At 35.2% G+C, this 25,760-nt stretch overlaps 1 protein-coding gene across 2 annotated transcripts in view; it reads right to left on the reverse strand.

The window, feature by feature from the left end:
- Positions 1 to 25,414, reverse strand: part of LOC125248864 — a 31,922-nt gene extending 6,508 nt beyond the window's left edge. The window contains exons 1-5 of one of the 2 annotated variants that reach the window (XM_048161009.1): positions 24,743 to 25,414; positions 5,271 to 5,651; positions 3,987 to 4,274; positions 3,593 to 3,886; positions 1,869 to 2,249 (exon numbers count right to left, since the gene is read on the reverse strand). In XM_048161009.1, the coding sequence (XP_048016966.1) occupies positions 1,869 to 2,249; positions 3,593 to 3,886; positions 3,987 to 4,274; positions 5,271 to 5,651; positions 24,743 to 25,022 (1,624 nt within the window). In that variant the 5' untranslated portion in view covers positions 25,023 to 25,414. Of the gene's footprint in view, positions 1 to 1,868; positions 2,250 to 3,592; positions 3,887 to 3,986; positions 4,275 to 5,270; positions 5,652 to 7,439; positions 7,877 to 24,742 lie in introns of those variants that run through there. The other variant, XM_048161008.1, reaches the window with a different exon arrangement.
- Between the last annotated feature and the right edge of the window lie 346 nt (positions 25,415 to 25,760).

The raw sequence follows: 25,760 nt of genomic DNA on the forward strand, positions 1-25,760 counted from the left end.
AGGCCCACTGAAATGCCTTGGAACATGCAGCATGAACTGAAACCATAGACTGTAAAAAAAAGATGGACGACGCGATGCCGCTTCCTTCCATTATAATGAACTGAAGCCAAAATGGGCCTACGGGCCAATGGGCGCTGACACGTTACGCAATATGTCAAAAAAAAAAAAAAAAGTTTGGAACCTGGGCATGCGCAGAAGGAATCGTCAGTGGAGCCCGGAGGCAGAGTCGCTGTATCAAACTTCCGCCGCAGACGACTGCGTCATCATTCATGTATTTTAGATAGACTATAAAAATTATACACAATTTAAAATTCTACCTATAAAATAATAGGCTATTCTGTTTCTAGAGCAACAATATTTTTGAAACAGCAAATTCAGTAGATAAACTCAATATAAAATGCCACTAGAAACAACTCTAAATCGTCAGAAACGGTCCTGCCATTTTAAATCAAGTTAAATCCTGTTTCTAAAGCATCAAATTGCTAGCTGAAATCTAAATTATCACAAAAACGAACAACTGAATATATATCAGCGTGATAACAACTACCTTAAATGACCAAAACCATCTTTCAGAAAGTTTTCTTTGAAGCAGAATTTATTTTAAGTTTTTACTGAAGTCTCATTCAACTGCATTGAGAGGGCGGGGTTTATGACCTGTACTGCATCCAGCCACCAGGGGGCAATCAAAGAGCCCGCAGCTTCACTTTTCAGGACGTATGAGACACACCCGACTGAAACATGAAGACAGGGTGGTACATATTGAGCAGTTCCTTCTCTTTTTTTTTTTTTTTTTAAGCCAATACTGTTTCCTTTATATTGCAGCTCGGCCAGAGCCTTTGAACTCTGTACAGCCTCAGTTTCCTTCTAATCTCTTCCATATCGCTTTATAGCATTCTGTGCAGAATTCAGATGGGTCCAATACATCAAACCCCTTTCTCTCTACCTCTTCACTTCCTATCTATTCACTGTCCTATCATAATAAAAAGGCAAAATAAATGAATGAATAAATAAATAAAAACAATTAAAAAATAGTGTCCTATTACCCGTGGCAATTGTTTCACGAGTTGTAAGACGCTGACAATTAGCTGAACATATACTTGTTTAATTAATGACACTTAGCCTATATTTTTTTAAACCTTTATTTGAATATGGCAACATGATGCCTCGTTGTACAATATTTCTCTGATTAAACCACTGACAGAGACCCCTCCCCTTTCAGCCAATCACTGTCGGCATAGGTAGTAAGCGTGTTGACATCATCCTTAAAAACAAGGTAATTCCTGCCCTTGCTCTTAGCTTAAGGCTTCTCTCTATTTCTTAGTAAAAGTTGGTCTCAGCAGCTTTATGAATAGGTTTTCACAGGAAACTCTTACCTAGGAACATTTAGTACTATTTAGAAGAACTCTTAAGATAAAATGTTTGGTGAATATGGCCCCAGGAGTCAAGGAAATTTAAAGAAATTTGACAGAAAGATTATAATTAATACATAATACACTTGAAACTGTGTATTGCATTACATTAGATAAAAAAGTAAAAAAAAAAAAAAAAAAAAAAAAAGTTAAATTTGCAAATGATGCTAGAGCTTTTCAAATAAATAACTTCCCTTTTCAGAGCCACTTTTTATATTTTTTTTAACCATGCCATTTGGTTTGATATTTTGATATATAATGAAAAGACAAAAAAATATATACTTTTTGTGGCAAACTGTCTTTCCTTTACTTTGAAATGTTAAATACATAAATTGGTTAGAAGTCAGTTTGGGAGAAGCATTTCACTGTCTATTGCTATTGACCACACAATATTTTACTACAGTTGGACAATCACAGACATTACAGTAAAAGATAATTATTCCAAAAATATTTACATACCATTGACAAGGATTGTAGAGGTGACATCATCAAATTTGTAGGTGCGCCACACAACATTTTCAGGGTCAATCCTTGTGTATAATTTCTCTCCATGATGGGACTGTTCCAGGATTTTGATCAGCAGACTGCATTCCCAAGTTGAGTTTCCATATAAATCAGTTTTTCCTTTAAACTTCTCAATGACATCACCTGCGTGCAAAGGATCATAAACTAAAGGAGAACCGTCAGAGACCCACTGATACCACACAACTCTACGTGGGTCTTTGGGTGGTTTTGACGTGTAAGAGAAAGAACATGGTATAACCAGACAGGAACCCTGGAGGCCATGAATTTCTTTTGGCATTCTCACTTCCAATCCCAAAACATCATACTTCATAACACCTGCGGGACAAGATTGGAGATTGGAAAGCATTAATGGCAGTGGAAGATAAGCACACTTCTCAAAAAATAAAAATAAAAAGTTCTCTTTACTATTTTCCATCATTATATTTCTTTCAATTACATTAGTAATTTAAAATCTATACACATTATTTTGCAATGCAGAACTAAGCTATTTCTTTGAATGTGTGACACTTCCAGTTGATTAGCTGCTGCACTGTAAAATCAAATTAGTTCCTTACTTTAAAAAAGCATGCAAACCAATTGTCTTAAAAAAAAAGTGTAATAGGAAAAGTATGATGTACTGACAAATGCTTATTGTAGTTCACTTACACAAGAACTGTAGAGAGTACTTGATAATTTACTACAGATTTACTCTTGATTTAGTATAGCTACACAGAATTTACTTCCGAATAAATTAAACATATGTTTTGTTTTACTCTTTTCGGCTTTATTTGCCAAGTTTATTTTGCAAAACCTTAAACATTTCTTTATTGTATGTCAGAGCTCATCAAGTCTAGTCCTGAAGTGCCAGTGTCTTGCTGAGATAAATAACTTTTTATTTTCAAAGTTTGTGAAAACAAAACCAATCAACCTGTTTAACTGTCAGTCTCACTTTTTGTGTATAAAGATGAAAATGACTATTTTCCTATTTAAATTGTTATAAATCCTGAAAACTTAAGAACAAATACTTTGGTATCTTTTTAAAGGGGATGCTTCACAGATTATTGTAGAAGTCCATATATGGTTTGATGTTTCCATAATTTTCATAATATTTATGAAGTAGACCTCCTATTCAGAAGAATGTTTCGGGCAGTAATCTCTACAACCCTCATAAAATACATACAGAAATAACCAGAGTGTGCATTATATTTCGGCACCACATCACAAATGGAGAATCTTGGTGCAGGGGCTGTCTTAAAAAATAGTGGTTAAAAAACATTTTTATTAATCATACATTCCTATATTTGTCTCTTGTATTGTGTAAAAAGTATAGATATTAAAAGTTAATTGTTTGTACCTGATTGTATGTTTTTTTTTTTTTTTTCCCTATAGTGTGATTTTTGGTGAATTGTATTGAATCCAATTAGGGTCAATTTGACCAAAACCAACAAGATCTTAAGTAGGGCTCGCTGCAGCCTGCGGTGTACATCCAACTCCACCCACATGTGTGTAGTCAGAATTTATTTATTTTATTTTATTTTTTTTTTTGCAGTTTTTGTAATAAAATAATTTGTTCTGATTTACCACAATTTAGTATGCAGGTATTACAACGAGGAAGATTTTGAATGGTAAATATTCTTATAACACAAGTCATACATCTATGATGCTAAAAAATTACTCACGTTGTACATGTAAAACAACAGAGGTTTCAGTGTTTCCTCCAGAAAATACTGCAGTACAAATCAGTTTCTTCCCATGGTCTTGTTTTGAACCCAGAAAGGTTATCCTGGAATAGGTGATCCGATCTAAACCAGAAAGTGGGTTCGTCCCCGTTGAGACCTGCATGTTCTCATAGTTCCATGTGATGGTTGGAGTCTCTTTCTGGCAGGAGTGATAGACGGAACAAGTGAAGTTCTTTGCGACGCCCTCTGAGAATTCTGCCAGTTCAGGCTCAATCATCATTTTTTGATGAACACCTAAAATGAAACTGAAATCTTTTAACAGGTCCAGATGTGACATTTAAAATGCTCTTATTGCTAATAGCACACAAAGCAGTTTATATTTATGTTCACTTACACTGTGCCCTTTTGACCTTTGTAGCTGTCACTGTTATGCCACCATGATGTGTTACTGAACACTCAATAGTGGAGCTTTCTGCTTTTATGTCACCTGTGCGTGTCAGAGTGATTTTCCACAGGCCATCATTATTTTGCTCATTGCCTATTTTGTCAGTTCCTTCTATACCTTTCAGAATGATGTTGGGTTTGCTGTATGGACACGAGTGGACAGCTGAACACACTATTGTGATGGTGTCACCCATCCTTTCACCTCCATAAATATTGATGCTGGGCGGCTGTGAACTTGCTACAAATAGCAGAAATGTTACAATTAGGCAACACACTCTTAAAACTAGATCAGGGGCCATATTCACAAAACATCTTAAAGGCCCACCGAAGTGCCTTGGAACACACAACATTATTCAATGCGTTGACGTAATTTCCACTGAAACATGAAGACAGGGCGGTACATATCAAACAGATCCTCCTGTTTTTTTTTTTTTTTTTTTTGTTTTTTAAAAAGCTAATAGCATTTCCTTTATATCACAGCTCGGCCAGAGCCTTTGAACTCAGTTTCCTTCTAATCTCTTCCATATCAAAGTATAGCATTCTGTGCAGAATTCAGAAGGGTCCAATACGTTCTGTGGTATCGGACCCCTTTCTCTGGAGACCCCTATCCCATCAGCCAATCACTGTCAGCATAGTTAGTTAGACATCATCCTTAACAACAAGGTCATTCCCGCCCTAACTCTTAAGACTTCTCTCTATTCCTTAGTTAAAGTTGGTCTCAGCAGCTTTCTGAATAGGTTTTCACAGGAAACTCTTACCTAAGAACTTTTAGAGCTATTCAGGAGAACTCTTAGAGGTATGATAAAATGTTTTGTGAATATGGCCCCAGGAGTCAAGGAAATTTGACAGAAACATTATAATTAATACATCTTACACTTGAAACTGTGTGAATTTCATTACATTAGATAAAAAGGTAAAAAATAAATAAATAAAAAAAGAAAAAGAAAGAAAAGGTGAAATTTGCAAATGATTCTAGAGCTTTTCTCATAACTAACTTCCCTTTTTCAGAGCCACTTTTTTTTTTTTTTACTTTTTTTTAACCATACCATTTGGTTTGATATTTTGATATATAATAAAAAGACAAAAACAATATACTTTTTGTGGCAAATTGTCTTTCCCTTACTTTGAAATGTTAAATACATAAATTGGTTAGAAGTCAGTTTGATAGAAGCATTTCACTGTCTATTGCTATTGACCACACAATATAACAATTATTCAAAAAATATTTACATACCATTGACAAGGATTGTAGAGGTGACATCATCAAATTTGTAGGTGTGCCACTCAACATTTTCAGGGTCAATCCTTGTGTATAATTTCTCTTCATGATGGGACTGTTCCAGGATTTTGATCAGCAGACTGCATTCCCAAGTTGAGTTTCCATATAAATCAGTTTTTCCTTTAAACTTCTCAATGACATCACCTGCGTGCAAAGGATCATAAACTAAAGAAGAACCGTCAGAGACCCACTGATACCACACAACTCTACGTGGGTCTTTGGGTGGTTTTGACGTGTAAGAGAAAGAACATGGTATAACCAGACAGGAACCCTGGAGGCCATGAATTTCTTTTGGCATTCTCACTTCCAATCCCAAAACATCATACTTCATAACACCTGCGGGACAAGATTGGAAAGCATTAATGGCAGTGGAAGATAAGCACACTTCTCAAAAAATAAAAATAAAAATAAAAAGTTATCATTACTATTTTCCATCATTATATTTCTTTCAATTACATTAGTAATTTAAAATCTATGCACGTTATTTTGCAATACAGAAGTAAGTTATTTCTTTGAATGTGGGAGACTTCCAGTTGATTAGCTGCTGCACTGTAAAATCAAATTAGTTAACCTTACTTTTTTTAAAAAATCATGCAAACTAATTGTCTTAAAGTGTAATAGGAAAAGTATGACGTACTGACAAATGCTTATTGTAGTTCACTTACACAAGAACTGTAGAGAGTACTTGATAATTTACTATAGATTTACTCTTGACTTATTATAGCTACACAGAATTTACTTCCGAATAAATTAAACAAATGTATTGTTTTACTATTTTTGACTTTATTTGCCATTTATTTTGCAAAATAAAAGGATTTCTTTATTGTATGACAGAGCTCATCAACTCTAGTCCTGAAGTGCCAATGTCTGAGTTTAATAACATTTTTATTTTCAAAGTTTGTGAAAACAAAACCAATCAACCTGTTCAACTGTCAGTCTCACTTTTTGTGCATAAAGATGAAAATGACCTTTCCTATTTAAATTGTTATAAATCTTGAATACTTCAGAACACATACTTTGGCATCTTTTTAAAGGGGACGCTTCACAGATTATTGTAGAAGTAAAGTTTAAAAAAAAGTTATAGAAGTTTAAGTTTAGGAAAATGTAAAATATATATATTTTTTTATATATATATTTTATATGAAATAAATATTTTACAAAACTTTGAAACTGCAAGAAAATCAAAGCCAAACATCAGAACAAATGTCGGGCCAAATTTTAGGTTGACATCTCAAAAGATGAGCTTTCAGTAAAATTTTGTTTGTGCGCAGTACCAAACTTTTCCACTAGATGACATCCAGGCTCCACTGGTGGTCATATAAGGACACGCCGATCTCCATCTATGGTTTGATTTACATGAACAATATATTTTCATAATTTTCATAATATTTATGAAGTAGACCTCCTATTCAGAAGAAGTTCGGGCAGTAATCTCTACAACTCTCATAAAATACATACAGAAATAACCAGAGTGTGCATTATATTTCGGCACCACATCACAAATGGAGAATCTTGGGGGAGGGGCTGTCTTAAAAATAGTGGTTGAATACGTTTTTATTAATCAAAAATTCAGATATTTGTCTTTTGTAATATGTGAAAAGTATTGATATTAAAAGTTAATTCTTTGTACCTGATTGTATGTTTTTTTTTCCCCTTTTGTTTTGGGGAATTTTTGAATCCAATTAAGCCGGGCACCATTTAATGACTAGCTAAAACATTCTAGTGAGGTTTTTAAGCAGATTTATATACTTACACATGGAATTTGAACACCGACTTTCGCAGACTGAACGCAACTGGCTCTGACTGGACGCGTTTGAGCGTTATTGTATCAATTTACATTCATAATCGGCCTTCAATCGTTAAGTGTGTGTGCGGCATTAGGGTCAATTTGACCAAAACCAACAAGATCCTAAGTAGGGCTCACTGCAGCCTGCGGTGTACATCTAACTCCACAAACATGTGTGTAGTCTGAATTTTTTTTTTTTTTTTGGGAGTTTTTGTAATAAAATAATTTGTTCTGATTTACCACAATTTAGTATGCAGGTATTACAACAAGGCAGATTTTGAATGGTACACATTCTTATAACACAAGTCATACATGTATGATGCTAATAAATTACTCACGTTGTACACGTAAAACAACAAAGGTTTCAGTGTTTCCTCCAGAAAATTTTGCAGTACAAATCAGTTTCTTCTCATGGTCTTGTTTTGAACCCAGAAAGGTTATGCTGGAATAGGTGATCCGATCTAAACCAGAAAGTGTTTTGCTCCCCGTTGAGACCTGCATGTTCTTATAGTTCCATGTGATGGTTGGAGTCTCTTTCTGGCAGGAGTGATAGACGGAACAAATGAAGTTCTTCGCGATGCCCTCTGTGAATTCTGTCAGTTCAGGCTCAATTTTTATTTCACGATGAACACCTGAAATTAAAGTGAAATCTTGTAATAGGTCCAACTGTGACATTTCAAATATAGTACACAGTTCATATTTGTGTTTACTCACATTTGGCTCTTTTGTCTTTTCTATCTGTCACTGTTTTGCCACCATAATGTGTTACAGAACACTTAATACTCAAGCGTTCTGCCTTTACAACACTTGTGCATGTCCGAGTGATTCTCCACAGGCCACCTTTAATATGATTGTTGTCTATTTTGTCACATCCTTCTACACCATTCAGAATGATGGTTGGTTCTCTGTATGGACACGAGTGGTGAGTGGAACATGTTACTGTGATGGTGTCACCCATCCTTTCACCTCCATAAATTTTGATGCTTGGAAGCTCTGGATGATCTATAATTCACAGACACATAGAATTAGTACATAACATCACTTTTTTTTTTAAATCTATACAGTGGCTGCAATCTGATCTGCAATATGTAAACGAATGAAGCCTTTCTCAGAACTACCTTTACTTTTCACTCTAAATTAACAGATCTCAAGATCATTTTGTGTGTGTGTGTGTGTGTGTGTGTGTGCATGAAGTCAGTGTCAGTTCCTCTCTTGTATACACACACACACACACACACACACACATTTACATATAAGTGTTGTTAATCGATTTTTGTCTGTAATTAATCACACCTAACATTATAGTTTTTAATATATTTTTATATTGTAAAAGTTTAGTGTAAAGTGATTTTGTCTTTTTCTTTTGTTCTTTGATTAACCTTAATGACAGGAGCTGCTGTCCATTTATGATCTGACACACATGACGGTGATCTGACATGCATCCCATTTTCTCACAGCTCTTCACATTATGACTTTAACTCATTTAAGACTCATTTAAGTTTAACGTATACTGACAAAATTGTATTCGAGTTGCTTTCTGTGCGTTTAGTTGTGTGTCTGTCACACAGACACAGATTCACAGACAGCGCACCACTGAGTTCTCTTGTGTCTTGTCACGCTTGAATGTATCATGCAAAAAGCATTTGAATGTGATAGTATAATGTAATGCTAGCTAAAGGCTGGCTTTTTCTAAGGGTGCTTTCACATTAACACTTTTGGTGCGCACCCGGGTTGATTGCGTCAGAGTTCGGACGTTTGGTGATGTGAACACGGTCTTCTGAACTCGGGTGCGCACCCGCGAACCGTACCCAGTCCGCTTAAAAAGGGTGGTCTGGGGTGCGGTTCAGTGACTCCGGTACGGTTCGCTTCTGATAGATGCAAACGTACCAAATTGCGGAAGTGAACCGCTACAGCGTATTATTTGATAAAAATTTGTGTTTGTGTGTGTGTTTCACCACTTTCCCAAACGAGCGTGACTGACGTCTGCAAGCAGAGAGCTGTAGTGTGCCTTTCTTATTTCTGTCACCTTCCGTACTCAGTCGCGCTTAGAGGAATGTCGTTGAACAAAACCAACGGTTCAAAAACAAACCATGTGTCTCAATCAGCTCCCTAGTTCAGTAGTCAGGGCATGATCAGGGAATCAGCCACATTCACTTGCATGATATACTGATCACGACCTAGAATAGGGAGTGATGAGACGCAGGGAAAAATATGAAATGAGGAGAGCAACGTTATGCATTTTGCCGCCTTCTCCTGCGCCGTCGTTATAAGCAACGGAGTAAACAGCTGCTGGTTTGATGACGCAAACGAACCGCGGGTCGGACCCAAATAATATAATGTGAACACAGTCCAGTGGGGGCAGGGGGAGGGGGAGGGGGAGGGGGGAGCAATCGAACTCGGGTTCGGTCCAGGCAATGAACCAAGTGTGAAAGCACCCTAAATGATACCTTGAAACTAATAAACTGATTAGAAGAAAGTCAATTTGGGAGAAGCATTTTACTGTGTATATTGTTATTGACCACACAATATTTTACTACAGTTGGACAAACACAAATATTATAGTTAAAAGAAGATTGTTACAAGAGTATTTACATACTGTAGACATGGATTGTAGAGGTGACATCATAAAATGCGTAGGTGCGCCACCCAACATTTTCAGGGTCAATCCATGCATATATTTTCTCCCCATGGTGAGACTGTTCCAGGTTTGTGATCAGCAGACTGCATTCCCAATTTGATGGGTTTCCATATAAAGATGTTTTCCATCTAAACTTATCAATAACATCATATGGATACCATGGATCATAAACTAAAGGATAACCTTTAGAGATGAACTGATACCACACAACTCTACGTGGGTTTTTGGGTGGGTATGATGAGTAAGAGAAAGAACATGGTATAACCAGACAGGAACCCTGGAGGCCATGAATGTCTTTCGGCATTGTCACGCTCCATGCCAAAGTATCATATAGCAGAACACCTGTTGGACAACAGGTGAAATTTAGAGAAAATTAATGGCTGAAATTTTAATTTTTATTATTTTTTTTTTATGAAATCCAAGAGGTTTTTGTGTCCCCCATAGAAAGAAACTTAATCATTAAAGGTCCAGTACTAAAGACATCATTAAAATATCCACGTGACTGCAGTGGTTCAACCTTAATGTTATGAAGTGACGTGAATAGTTTTGTGTGCAAAAAACAAAACAAAAATAACAATGTTATTCAACAAATTCATCTCCTTCCTGTCATTCTCCTATGCTGTTCATTGAATGGCAATAATTACGTTGCTTTCTATGGGTGATAAAAAAAAAAAACTCTTGGATCTCATCAAAAATATCTTAATTTGTGTTCCGAGGATGAACAAAGGTCTTACGGGTTTGGAACAACATGAGTGTGAGTAATTAATGATATGCTTTTCATTTTTGGGTGAACTAACCCTTTAAGTTGGTTAAGAAATCCTATCTGATCTCATGTAGGGGAGAGCAGGGCACAACCTAACACTTTTTGACTTTCTCAGTTTGTATAAATCTACTTAAGGTTCAGAGAACTTATTTTTATTCCACATTAATTTCACACATCTGGTACAAATATGTGGCTTTGTTTCATTAACACAGTGCATACTTTTTTCTTTATTTACGCTGAACAAATGGAAGTGAAATGTGGTGGGGCACATTGTAACACGACCATATGACAACTTAAAATTTTATCTGATCTAATAATAATAATAATAATAATAATAATATATATACACACACACACAAACACATGACAAACTAAACTTTTTTCTCCAATACAATAACAGCATGTTTTTAGAAATTCTAATTTAAATAATTTTGAAGTTTCCCATGAACACACTGCAAACACAGCTATATACACTCTTGCCCGGATTTTATATTTACTTAAAAATATAATTACAATTACTTAAAATATTTAGTTTGGTTGCATTACTTATAAAATATAAGTATATTCTACTAATTTGTGGGTGTATTTGAATGTGTTAATAAATGTAAGTTAAATGCACTTAAATTATGAAGTTTTTCTCCTGACCACGCCTCCTTCACACTGGTTTGCGGCAGGTAATGACGCCATTTTGTCGTGGTGTGTATGAATTCAAGGAGCTGTTGATGAGCAGTTGGAACATTTGTTTTGGCTGTTCTACAGACATTTTTTCCTAACATTTACCTTTTTATAGTTTTTCACCAAAGGAGAAAATCACAATTTTTAAGTTACCATCATCGAGGGTCAGGGTTTGTTTTAGTTGAGCTCTTGACCCTTGACTTCTTAATATTAGATTTTGTTTGGGCAGTTTTAACTGCATAAAACCAACCGGACAAGCAAAGTTAAAAGATGATCAGGTGTTGTTGGTTATGTTTTCACATAATCATTATTTGATCTGAATCACTGAACTCATTTAGAGCCCAATCTCTGAGTTAGATTTACATTATTGATTACAACAGCACTGTGATTCTACAGTGGAGGATCAACTTCTACAATACATTTTTTTTTTAAAGTTGTCCTTATCACACAAAAAAAAACATATTTTAGGCACACACAGACATCAAGAATCAGCCTGTGAATCTCAACGATGGTGACAAGCAACATGTTCTGATAAACAGATCAACTCTGAACATTAGAAAACAAGCTACTAAAAAGTCACAGAAAAACAGCATAAAGAAAATTACTAAGACAATTCAGCTCATAATTTATTCATGCAGCAATGCATGATGGGAGCCATGGATGAATTTTGATTGGTGGCAAGTTAACTTGCTTAGTACATTGAACTTAAATATACTAGTTGTAATAACTACAAAGTAATTAATATTACAAAACATTTTAAGTTAAATTAACTCGAATTATTAAGTTCACATTACTTAATCATTACTTAATTTTTTTAGGGCAACCAGTTTCCTCAAATTTTTTAAGTAAATTCAACTTATCCGGGCTAACAGTGTAGCCTAGGTCAAAACAATACACTCAAACAGATGAAGAAACATATTCAGGCATTCAGAAAAACACAGACCTGAACAAAACACCCCCCTCCCTCCACTCACAGATCTCACAGAACAGGAGGCAAATAGAAGAGACAGTATGAATGCTGTACATTTCTTAAAATAATATTTTCTGAATGTTCAGGCTCTTCCTCTCAGTCTTTATTCACCTTTCTTTCCCATGGTTTCCAAACAGATATTGGTGACTATATAGAACAGCATAATTCTAGTAGTATAATTGTAACACAGCTGGTTAGTATCTTCTGCTAGTTATTGAAGCATTAAAGAACTACTCAAACTGCTAAATAACAGATATGAGATTAAAATCATATCAAATTTGTCCACAAACACAAAATATTACCTTACTTTTTACTTATGCTATTGTTAAATAAATGTTCAATGGTATCTTTCAAAGATTTCTGGATTTTGGTGCAATTTTTTTTCTCTATAGTTGATATGTCAACTAGTAAATACACTAAGTTTCATCATGCTAGCATATGTGGACGTATTTAAAACGTGTGTTACAACTGACGCCATGTTAGGTTTTGCCCCGCTCTCCCCTAAATACTAAAGCTCTACAAATGCATGACCTGAAATATAGCAACATAGTGTGCAACCATTAGACACAGTGAAATTACCAAGAGGCAGAAATCTTCTGAAATAAAGACAATGAATAATCTAACCTGGGAAAAGCTGCTGAGGTCAGATTAAAAAGTATTAATTAAAAAAAAGAAAATCTACTGTGACAGATTTTCAGGATGTATACCCTTATCAACTACTTCATGAGTAGAGAAACAAAACAACATGTACTATACCTTGTAAAAGCAAATGAACAATCAGAGGTCCCATCATGTTCCAGGGTTTGCCTTTAGGTGAAAAAAGAAAACAAGTTGTAAAATAAAAAAACAACATTTCAAAATAAAGTGAAGACCATTTTTAACAATGGAAATTTTACAAAAGCGTTTAAATTTATGGAAATTGACAAGTGAAGTATTCTATTAAATAGAATGCATCCTAAATCACTTTGTAATGCTAAATCAGATGTAATATCCTCTTTTTCATTTTTACCTTCTTAATGCGGTCTTATTTGCAATTAAGTCGACTGACTGGAAAAGGCCTAAACCATACACTGATTTCAAAATGTGAACAACTGTGAGAAAAAGATAAAAAAACGCTATTTGGTTATGCAAGAAAGATTTTGTAAGAGGAAGTGTGAAACGTAAATTTTTACTTTCACCAGTACAGAGAGTAACAGAAACAGAAAGATGTGTTATTTTCTTTGAAATCTGCTTTGCTTAACTGAAGCAGAGATTAGTCAACACCACAAATACCTCTTAATTAAACATTTTCCAAGCTCTAGCCCCTACCACTGCCACTTTAAATGAGGTAAAGTGTTTGAGGCATCTTATTTTGAACAAACTTGATTTTGCGCTCGATAAAGCATGACAAACCCAAGATGCAAAAAAGAAGAAAACAACATCAGCTGTCTGTCACTCTGTTTAAGTAGGTTTAGGGAATGTACTTTTTTAATAGATAAACTATAAACAACAAAGTATTTCTCCAAATAAATGTAAGTTGCTCTCAAAACAATTAACACAGCAAACTAAACACACTTGTATGTTGGCAAAACACTGCCTAATAAAATGCTGCATTTGATTCTAATAATGCATTTATCAAAACTAAATATGAACATCAGGGACCGTATTCACAAAACATCTTAAGGCTAAAAGTAGCTCCTAACTTGCCGATTTAGGAGAAACCATTAAAAATAATGGGCGTGTCAGTTCTCATTTTTAGGAGGACTTTTAGGAGTCCTACATTTTTGCTCTAAGAGTATTTTACAAAGCATTTTATTGCTAAAACTTGCTCCTAAATCTGTGAAAACCCTGCGTACGGCCCTGCTTCTTTTCTATCTAACGAAATCAAAAGTAATCATGTATTTCTCCAGTTGTCTGCGCTTATGCGGGTAAAAAGTATATGCACTGTGCGATAATGTTTGAAAAGACATGGGAGCAAAAAACGTAAAGGGCTGTGTCTCCTTATTCGATTCAAATATATATATATACCAGTATATATAGTATAAAACTTTGGGGGAAGACCCACCTACATTTTTTTTTGCTTCCGACGCCCATGTGCTCAATTGACTATATGCAAGGTTACTTCCTGATTTTTTTTTTTTTACAGCTGCCGCATTTCGGTGAACTGTAAGCTGTCATTCTGAACTCGATGTACATCGACACAAAACCATCAGGTTGCCTTTTTTAATGTTGTATTTATATTGTAATGCAGTTATCACACTTACCTAATTTGGCAATAAATCAGTTTTATTTCTATTTTAATGCACTTTTAAAGACTGGATCACCATAATTTGTACAAAACAGGCTTGCTTCTTGTGTCTGCTGCAAGTTTTGTGCACGAGCCATGCACCTTGCTTAACTGACTATCTATGTATCTATCTATCTATCTAAATTCAGTAGAGGCAGGGATTGCTGTACATAGTTTCTATGGGAGGAAAGCGTTTAACGTGAAATTAAACGCGTTGCGTTCAAATTCTGGGCTATTAGTATGATGTTTACTTACATTAAGCCACATTAAGCATTTTAGAATGTCCCAAAAATGGGACAAAATGGCACTTCATTTCACATCCGTTTTCCACGCTGGTCAGTATATGCAGATAGTTCATAACACAGCCAGCATTCACCATTCTAATATGTTTTTAACTGTATAATATAAATTTTAACATCTTCCTCCACTATTTCCCAGTCTCTACTGTACTGACAGTGACCTAAAGTCCCAGAATGCAATGCGTCGCTGACGTCACATTCCCAGACTCTAATAGCTACATTGCTACATTCATTGCGGGACATTTAATGAAAATGCAATCGCAAGTGTCTTAACTGTAAGTGCAAATGCAATTAAGAAAAATAACATTTAAATGGTCATTTTGCTACAATTTTTGCTTGAACATGTTAAACATACAAACCTGTAGTGAATTCCAGGGCCCAGTTTATGGCCAGGCCCCTCTTTCTCCGTAACAGTGGACAAAGGTTTGCTACATTTTGATTGGATCTTGGTGGACTAACACAAACAAACTGTCCAACGCCATCAGATAAAGATGGAAGGACAACATCCAGACCTCTCTTAGAGGGTAAGAAGAAGACCTCTTGTACCAAGCCTGGGAAGGACAAGACTTCTCATTGGTCCACAGGCAGTTACTGCCCTTCACCCATCTAGACACTACTCCCTAAGGTTGGCCAGAGACTGCCATAAAAATTCCTTGGGACCTTAGCAGCAATGGGTGAAACAAAGAGAGATCACAAAGATCCATCCGAATCCATTCAAAACTATGTTTGAAAACCTTGGAACTGATTCAAACTACACATCCATTTCATACTTATTCACAGAAATAAGTATTCTCAGTGACAGCTATTTGTAATGCAACCTCTGACTCAAATTCAGCTGTTAATGTACAATTGAATGACAGTTCAATCTTTTTCCATCATGTTTAGTCTCTATTTGTTTAGAATATTGCCAAAGGTATTCTGGTGGTGGTTTGGAAAGTGAGAAATGCATTGGTAAACTTTAAAGACACTGTAAAGACTTCCAACTTTGTGTTTTATGCAAATGAGTTCCACAGGGGAAAGAAGGGTGGGCCACACTTTGTGTGTCCCGTCTGATGCCAGCAACCAATCACAGCACTTGAATGGAGAAGTGCCAAATTGCAATCTCCTCCTCATCGGAAAGGGATAAAGGTACCCTTTCAACAGACACTCCTTGTTCTGAGTCTGTCCTGCACGAGGATAGACACAACAGATACACTGTTCTGAGTCTGTCCTGCACGAGGATAGACACAACAGATACACCGTTCTGAGTCTGTCCTGCATGAGGATAGACACAACAGATACACCGTTCTGAGTCTGCCCGTCAAAGGGGAAAGACAGAGCAGACATCAACAAACACTACGTTCAGAGTTTCCGTCCAGCGAGACAGTAACGACATCTGCAACAAGGTTAAGCTCAGGAGAGCAAACCTTCACTCCAAGGTACCTTCGTCTGCGTGTTCCAGATTGTTAAGGACCTTTTGCACCTACACCAGAGCCTCATCTGCGTGTTCCAGATTTTAGGACCCTTTGGTGCTCCAGGAGATCAGCATCCCACAAGAGCTTTCGTGTTCAAGACTGTTGAAACAGATTCTGGCTCCTCTCCCCACTGCACTGTCGCCCAGCACAATTAGTGGAAGACGTCACCGTCATCGGACTCGACCAAGTGGAACGTAAATATCACTTAACCAAACCTCTTTCCAGAGACCTTGGCATTGTTGTATATTATCAGTATATAGTTTTCCTAATTCCTATTAGATTCAATATAGCTGATGTTAGTCAATAACAAATAATCTCTCATTTATTTGTTTGTTGCATAATAAGGTTTGCCACCTTATTATTTTTAGAGAAACAGTTTATCTTTCCCTAAGATAACGTAACTCTTCCATAGCCACACCCAACTTAATCACTTGTATTCTATGTAGCTTATGCACTTTATTCCTTTATCATTCATGGTATTCATTTAGTAGTTGTGTTAGTTATTCTTGTTTATCTTTTTGTTAATAACATTCTTTTTGTTAATAAAATTTATTTTATCACACTTGTGTCTTCCTTGTGCTGATAATACAGAAAAGGTTCTACAAGTTAGCAATATCACCAATCTTTCAGATAAATCAGCTGACCACTTTACAGTTAACTCTAAATGAATGAAAAGCCCCTGTTGAGAGTGTTCTCATACCACCAAGGTAAAAGACCTTAAATGGTGCCCTGAACTAGGGAAAGGGAGGGAAGTGGTCATCTGATGTACTCATAACCACACCTTAAGAGACGTTTGATCCAAAATCACAACGTCAGCGATGACGTGAGTACCAATCCCTATTTTACTTCACGTCCTTGAATGGACAAAGTAAAAATCACTACAAACCCGATTCCAAAAAAGTTGGGACACTGTACAAATTGTGAATAAAAACAGAATGCAATGATGTGGGAGTTTCAAATTTGCAATATTTTATTCAGAATACAACATAGATGACATGTTTAAACTGAGAAAATGCATTATTTTAAGGAAACAAATAAGTTGATTTTAAATTTCATGGCATCAACACATCTCAAAAAAGTTGGGACAAGGCCATGTTTACCACTGTGTGGCATCCCCTATTCTTTTTATAACAGTCTGTAAACGTCAGGGGACTGAGGAGACAAGTTGCTCAAGTTTAGAAATAGGAATGTTGTCCCATTCTTGTCTAATACCCGCTTCTAGTTGCTCAACTGTCTTAGGTCTTCTTTGTCGCATCTTCCTCTTTATGATGCGCCAAATGTTTTCTATGGGTGAAAGATGCTGGACTGCAGGTTTGGCCATTTCAGTACCCGGATCCTTCTTCTATACGCAGCCATGATGTTGTAATTGATGCAGTATGTGGTCTGGCCTTGTCATGTTGGAAAATGCAAGGTCTTCCCTGAAAGAGACGACGTCTGGATGGGAGCATATGTTGTTCTAGAACTTGGATATACCTTTCAGCATTGATGGTGCCTTTCCAGATGTGTAAGCTGCCCATGCCACACGCACTCATGCAACCCCATACCATCAGAGATGCAGGCCTCTGAACTGAGCGCTGATAACAATATAATAGAAGAAAAACAAAGATTTAAAAAAGACAAATAAGTATAGGCCCTACGCCTGTGTAATTCATTGCTCAGATCCCGAAGAATGACTCTGTAAAGCTGTCCAAAAGAGACTCACCAGAGTAAATTCACGAGAGTGAATTTAGGAGCATTAGAGACAGGCTGGATGGGGTGCTTTCTAATGTGTGAAAGAGGGGTTTAAACATCAGAATTATTTTTTGAATATAAATTATTATTATTAATATAAACAACACAGCATCCAGATGGACTACACATCGTTTTATTAAATGATAAATAAATAATAATCAGAACGATAAAAAGAGAAAAACAGAAAAACAGACATCATACTGATAGAGCAAGCAATAATCTTGGACATAGTAGTAGCTTGTATAAGATTATTTCTATGAGTAAATGAACCTGTTGTAAAGCACCGCTCATTCGACGAATGTATCAAACTCAACTATTAAAAAAAGGTTCATTCACTGTTGCTCCAGAAGGAAACATGATGCATTAAGAGTCAGGGGGTGAAAACTTTTGAACAGGATGAAGATGTCACAATTTTTCTTATTTTGTTTAAATATTATTGTTTTTCATTTAGTACTGCCCTTTGGAAGCAACAGAAGATACTTGCATGTTTCCAGGAAGAAAAAATAAGTACAATTTACCTTGATATTTAAATTTAATGCATCGTGTTTCCTTCTGGAGCATCAGTGAATGTTTGAACTTTTTTTAATAGTTGAGTCCCTCAGTTGTCCTCAGTGTGAAAAGACGGATCTCAAAATCATTCAGTCACTGCTGGAAAGGGTTCAAATATGCAAAAAATGCTTTAAAACTGAATAATCTGCAGGAGCTGGAGGATTTTTCTGAAGAACAGAGCTCAGTTTAACTGCTCAGAACAAACAAGGGACTCATGCAAAACAATCATCAATGAACAATCATCACAAAACAAAAAAACAGTCGTGGATCATCCAGGTAAACACACACAGTATTGAGAATCAATGGTTCACATACTTTTGAATGGGGCCATTTTAATAAATTCAGCTATTTTTATTATTTTTTTTTTTTTTTCTTGTGAAGTAAATGCAAACATCTTTTATGTAAAATATCTTACTCAGGACAGTACTAAATAAAAAATAGCATGCATTTTGTATGATCTCTCTTATTTTATTAAAATTATTCACATTTTCACAGATTCTGCAAGTGGTTCACATACTTTTTCTTGCAACTGTATAAGCCAGCCTTTCTCCTAATATATAAGCAATACATTGAAATATTAGCACACATCTATTTACATAAGGCTATAATTTTATAGCCTAGTTAATTTACACTCTTGATCTAAGTATATTTGATCATGTAATCTCTGTTTATCTCATTTGAGCATATGAAAATGTTGAATAAGACAATCTTTGAAAACTCTTCAGATGCAATCACATTCTTAGACAGAGCTTACTGAATCAACATCAGTTCAATTACATCAACGTTTGTGAGAATAATGTTTCCATCACTGACCAATTGATGCAAACGATCAGAGGATCCATTGTGCTCAGTAATCCTATTTTTCATTTAATTTCGACAGTCAATTCAAAGAACAGAAACACATATCTAACACAAAGCTGTTCACACCACTCACTGAGAGCTGAAACAGGACGTTTAGGGCGCTCATCACTATTTACATCCAAATCGGATTTCAAACCAAAGTAGACATCCATTCAAAATCAACTGAGGTAATGTCAATGAATACTCCTTTTTACTTTTGATCATGTTAAATGGTTTATGCATGTACATGTTTCATAATTATGGTGCAAGAAAGTAAATAAACTTAACTTAAATGTAATTATTAATACTTTTGTGTTCTTCTTTTTCTTTTGTAGTTCATCACATTGATACTAGACTTTCCTGATGCCAAGGTGATTTTAATTTATGTATTTTTTTGTGCAGTTTTTTTTTTTTTTTTTGCATGAAACTTTTTGATAATTTGTTATAATACATAAACAATTCTAACATTTTCAGTTACCAATAATTTTGTAGCCAAGTTGAATAAAGATACAATAAATGTTCAGCAAAAATAAACATTGAAAGAGTTTGTAGACTCTATTCTACATTTGTTCTTCGCAGTATCTCAAACACAGATGAAGACATAGAGGTCAAGTCTATGCCACATGGTCACAGTCAGGCCACTAGTGGTGCATATTGACAAAAAACAAAACAAAAAAACACTGGTTTTGACAACTTCTATGTTCTCTCAAACGCAGAACCTTTTAGGCTCAAAATAGGGTATAGCTTACATATTGTTAAATGGTGTTTCAATAGTGTGTATGGATTACTTTGATTATGGATGGATGCATTTTTTTTTAAACGTGGCTCCCCAGTCACAACCATTATAAACCTTTGTAGGACTAAAGATATTTTTAAATATATCTCTGATTGTGTTTGTCTGAAAGAAGATTATATACACCTGGGATGGCTTGATGGAAAGTAATTATCATGGCATAATTTTCATTTTCAGGTGAACTATCCTTTTAAAACATTTCTTACCTACAAAACATATTTATGAAATGCATGACGAAAATGTGTGTAATATATCACAACAAAACAACTTGAATTATTCTGTTTATACGTTAACTCGACCTCTCCCTCCATATCTAGCTTTAAAGTGAATCGCGAGGATTCTCCATTCAGGTCACTTGACCACAAATGATAAAATTACTTCCTTGAAGAGACCATCTCCTGTACCCTTTGCTAACAGACTTGTGGTAGGGCCCTTCATGAAGGGATTCAGGTGTTCACATAATGAAATAGCATTGTGGGGTTTTTTGACAATAACTAGGCTTATCTGATACCAATGTACTAAAAAAAGTTTTTCCTTTGCATTTTTCCTGCACAGACAACATTATTGTCAAAACGATTCCCTTTCTCACGGATCCATGAAAACGATTAAAAAATGCTAAAAAATGTATTATTCATGCCAGGCCAGTAGTTGGCAATGCCACTTTGTAAAAAACACTATGTGACTATAGACGGAACACGTAATACACATGATGTCATTTTCACAAAATCCCTTTTTTAGTTTACACTGACACAATAATGGTAATGTTCAAAAACGGGCACTTTGAAAACACGTCATGTAAATTAATGCCCAAGTTGAATCATCAAGTAACACATAACAGCTTCTGACTGTTTGAATGTCAAATTTAATGATAAAAAACTATACTGTTGTATAAGCTTTGATTACAAATAAAACTGTGTTTAAATACAGTGAAATTTATATTCAAAAAATATTCTATTGATTACATAAGAGGGCGTAAGAGAACACAAAAAGATGATTCTTTTGAATTAAAAGGGGGAAAAAAGAGGACACACACAACATTTTTTATACAAATGATGGATTACAATTATGCTGAAGTCATAAAAATTCTTTATACTATGAATATAATACAAAACATGCCATAGATTCAGTATATGTCCACTAGAGGATTTGTGTTGTCCTGGTTTGTTGCAGAAGAGCACATTAGAAAGCTGTTGTGTCCTTGCCTCTGCTCTATATACCTGGACCACACACACACACACACACACACACAGAAAGAGAGAGAGAGAGAGAGAGAGAGAGAGATTTGTTTCATTTAGTTCCAGTTCATTTATAACTGATGGAGGTTAATTAAATGAATGTAATTCAGATGTTGATTGAATGTAATTGAATTAATTGAATGTAATTAACTGAATGTAATTCAGATGGTTTTTTTTTGTTTGTTTGTTTGTTTGTTTTAAATTAAAAAGTATAGTAACTGTCTGCGAAAACATTCTTGATAGTCGACTCCATATTCTAAAAAAACATTTAACACTTGAAATTATCATTTTAGTAAAACAATTATGATGACTTTAATTTCAATTACATTGATTACTTTTGGGTTGAACATATTCTAACTGTATTATTATTAGGGCTATCAAAATGTGTTAATGCATGCATATTTCTTTTTCAGTTTAATGTGTTTTAATATTTAATGCAATTACTCAAGTGTAATAAACCATTCAAGCATAAGAACTCAAATCTGTAGTGGCATGCTGTCTGTGAAGCAGCTCTCAGTGACAAACACCCGAAATGTGCACAGAATGCCACTTCTTTCACGCTTGAATGGACAAAAACGCAAGACTATGTCAAAATTACCATTTTGTCAAGTATCTTTTTAAGCACAGAATTAAATTAATATAAGGAGTTGTGAGAAAATAGGATGCGTCAGATCCATGCCATTTAGTCAGCATAATAAAAAGAATCAAACAACAAAATAAAAACATAAAATCAGTCACTGCTCTTGACTGAATAACTTTTATATCTTTAATAAGAATACATTTATTGTTGGATGCTGCTGTTAAATGCTCTGGTGATGAGATAAATATGGTAGATTATGGGGATGAGCTAAGGTATGGTGCTTTCAAGTCATGTCAGAAAGATCGTATTTATGAGTTGAATGCACATGAACGCCGCCACAATGTTTTAAATACAAATGGGAAGCTCATGATTTTCTTTAAGCCCAGATGTTTAAGAGATGGGATGTGGTAGTGAGAAATGTGGCAGAGTACAACAATACTTATTAGGTATTTTGCAGTGATATTATCAGGCTTTTCTATTTACAACAAAGCAAGCTAATTGCATGCTCAAAATATGATAGCATTGCAATATAGCGATATAATATGTACCGATACACTTACAGTGGCTCCATAAATTAATTAAAAACATATAAAAAGTAAAACCCCTGATGCACATTCTTTGTTATTCATTTTTAGAAGTTGCCACAGGTGCAATAAGTCCATTCGTGAAATGTCCTACTAAATATTCTACGGTCAACTGTTAGTGGTATCATAACAAAGTGGAAACAAATGGGAACAACAGTAACTCAGTCATGAAGTAGTAGGCCACGTAAAATCACAGAGTGGGGTCAGCAGAGGTTCTGCAGAGTCAATAGCAACAAACCTCCAAACTTCATGTGGCCTTCAGATTAGCTCAAGAACAGTGAGCTAAACAGTTTTTTTTTTTTCTTTTAATTGTATAATTTTTATATATATATATATATATATATATATATATATATATATATATATATATATATATATACACACTTTTGAAGAGTGCACTACTTAAAGCCACAAAACCTTTTAAGAAAGAATCAGACTGAGGCACAATAATGTTCTCAAGTAGATTCAAAACTGCTGAACTAAATGCTACTCACACATTGTTTCTGGATTGGAGGTCTGCAATACGCTTCCTGTGAAAGATTTGTGTGAACAAAATTATATTGAAAGATACCAGAATGTCTCAATGCATTATCAAATGCTCACATAAAAATGCAGTATTTTTAAAGAAATTATCAATTTTACATCTGATTACTTATTTTCATTTATTACAATTATGGTGTCAACCATTTTCAGGGATGTGTTCTAATATTACTCATTGATATTTATGTTAAATTCAGATCCAGACTCACTTGTATCTCATGACAACAAATACACAGTATTGTGTATCTTTTGGATTACAGTACTGCAACCAAAAGAGCAGCTCCAAGAGCAGAGATGGTTGGTATGAGAATGTGGTTGTGAGATAAGTAATTAGTTAAAGGTGCCCATAGAATTGAAAATTTAATTTATCTTGGCATAGTTGAATAACAAGAGTTCAGTACATGGAAATGACATACAGTGAGTCTCAAAAACCATTGTTTCCTCCTTATATAAATCTCATTTGTTTAAAAGACCTCTGAAGAACAGGTGAATCTCAACATAACACCGACTGTTACGTAACAGTCGGGATCATTAATATGTACGCCACCAATATTTGCATATGCCAGCTCATGTTCAATGCATTAGACAAGGGCAGCCAGTATTAATGTCTGGATCTGTGCACAGCTGAATCATCAGACTAGGTAAGCAAGCAAGGACAACAGCGAAAAATGGCAGATGGGAGCAATAATAAGTGACATGATCCATGATAACATGATATTTTTAGTGATATTTGTAAATTGTCTTTCTAAATGATTTGTTAGCATGTTGCTAATGTACTGTTAAATGTGGTTAAACGTTTCTTTATTGTATGTCAGAGCTCATCAAGTCTAGTCCTGAAGTGCCAGTGTCTTGCTGAGATAAATAACTTTTTATTTTCAAAAGTGTGTGAAAACAAAACCAATCAACCTGTTCAACTGTCAGTCTCACTTTTTGTGCATAAAGATGAAAATGACATTTCTTATTTAAATTGTTATAAATCTTGAATACTTAACAACCACATACTTTGGTATCTTTTTAAAGGGGACGCTTCACAGATTATTGTAGAAGTCCATATATGGTTTGATTGATGGGAACCATATATTTCCATAATTTTCATAATATTGATGAAGTAGACCTCCTATTCAGAAGAAGTTTAGGCAGTAATCTCTACAACCCTCATAAAATACATACAGAAATAACCAGAGCGTGCATTATAGTTCGGCACCACATCACAAATGGAGAATCTTGGGGCAGGGGCTGTCTTAAAAATAGTGGTTAAAAACCTTTTTATTAATCATAAATTCCGATATTTGTCTTTTGTATTGTGTGAAAAGTATTGATATTAAAAGTTAATTGTTTGTACCTGATTGTATGTTTTGCTTTTTTTTTGTTTTTGTTTTTTGTTTATTTTTTTGTTTTCTTTTGTTTGTTTTTTTCCCTATAGTGTGATTTTTGGGGAATTGTATTGAATCCAATTAGGGTCAATTTGACCAAAACCAACAAGATCTTAAGTAGGGCTCACTGCAGCCTGCGGTGTACATCCAACTCCACCCACATGTGTGTAGTCAGAATTTTTTTTATTTTATTTTTTATTTATTTTTTTATTTTTTTTGCAGTTTTTGTACTAAAATAACTTGTTCTAAATACCACAATTTAGTATGCAGGTATTACAACGAGGAAGATTTTGAATGGTAAATATTCTTATAACACAAGTCTTACATCTATGATGCTAATAAATCACTCACGTTGTACATGTAAAACAACAGAGGTTTCAGTTTTTCCTCCAGAAAATTTTGCAGTACAAATCAGTTTCTTCCCATGGTCTTGTTTTGAACCCAGAAAGGTTATGTTGGAATAGGTGATCCGATCTAAACCAGAAAGTGGGTTCGTCCCCGTTGAGACCTGCATGTTCTCATAGTTCCATGTGATGGTTGGAGTCTCTTTCTGGCAGGAGTGATAGACGGAACAAATGAAGTTCTTTGCGACGCCCTCTGTGAATTCTGCCAGTTCAGGCTCAATCATCATTTTTTGATGAACACCTAAAATGAAACTGAAATCTTTTAACAGGTCCAGATGTGATATTTAAAATGATCTTATTGCTAATAGCACACAAAGCAGTCCATATTTATGTTCACTTACACTGTGCACTTATATCTTTTGTAGCTGCCACTGTTATGCCACCATGATGTGTTACTGAACACTCAATAGTGGAGCTTTCTGCTTTTATGACACCTGTGCGTGTCAGAGTGATTTTCCACAGGCCATCATTATTTTGCTCATTGATTATTTTGTCAGTTCCTTCTATCCCTTTCAGAATGATGTTGGGTTTGCTGTATGGACACGAGTGGACAGATGAACACACTATTGTGATGGTGTCACCCATCCTTTCACCTCCATAAATATTGATGCTGGGCGGCTGTGGAACTTGCTACAAATAAGCAGAAATGTTACATTTAGGCAACACACTCTTAAAACTAGATCAGGGGCCATATTCACAAAACATCTTAAAGGCCCACTGAAGTGCCTTGGAACATGCAGCATGAACTGAAACATGAAGACAGGGCGGTACATATTGAGCAGTTCCTTCTCTTTTTTTTTTTTAAAGCCAATACTGTTTCCTTTATATTGCAGCTCGACCAGAGCCTTTGAACTCTGTAAAGCCTCAGTTTCCTTCTAATCTCTTCCATGTTCACTTTAAAGTATAGCATTCTGTGCAGAATTCAGATGGGTCCAATACATCAAACCCCTTTCTCTCTACCTCTT

Source organism: Megalobrama amblycephala, linkage group LG16 (assembly GCF_018812025.1).
Source record: "Megalobrama amblycephala isolate DHTTF-2021 linkage group LG16, ASM1881202v1, whole genome shotgun sequence".
In the NCBI taxonomy this organism is placed as follows: Eukaryota; Metazoa; Chordata; class Actinopteri; order Cypriniformes; family Xenocyprididae; genus Megalobrama; species Megalobrama amblycephala.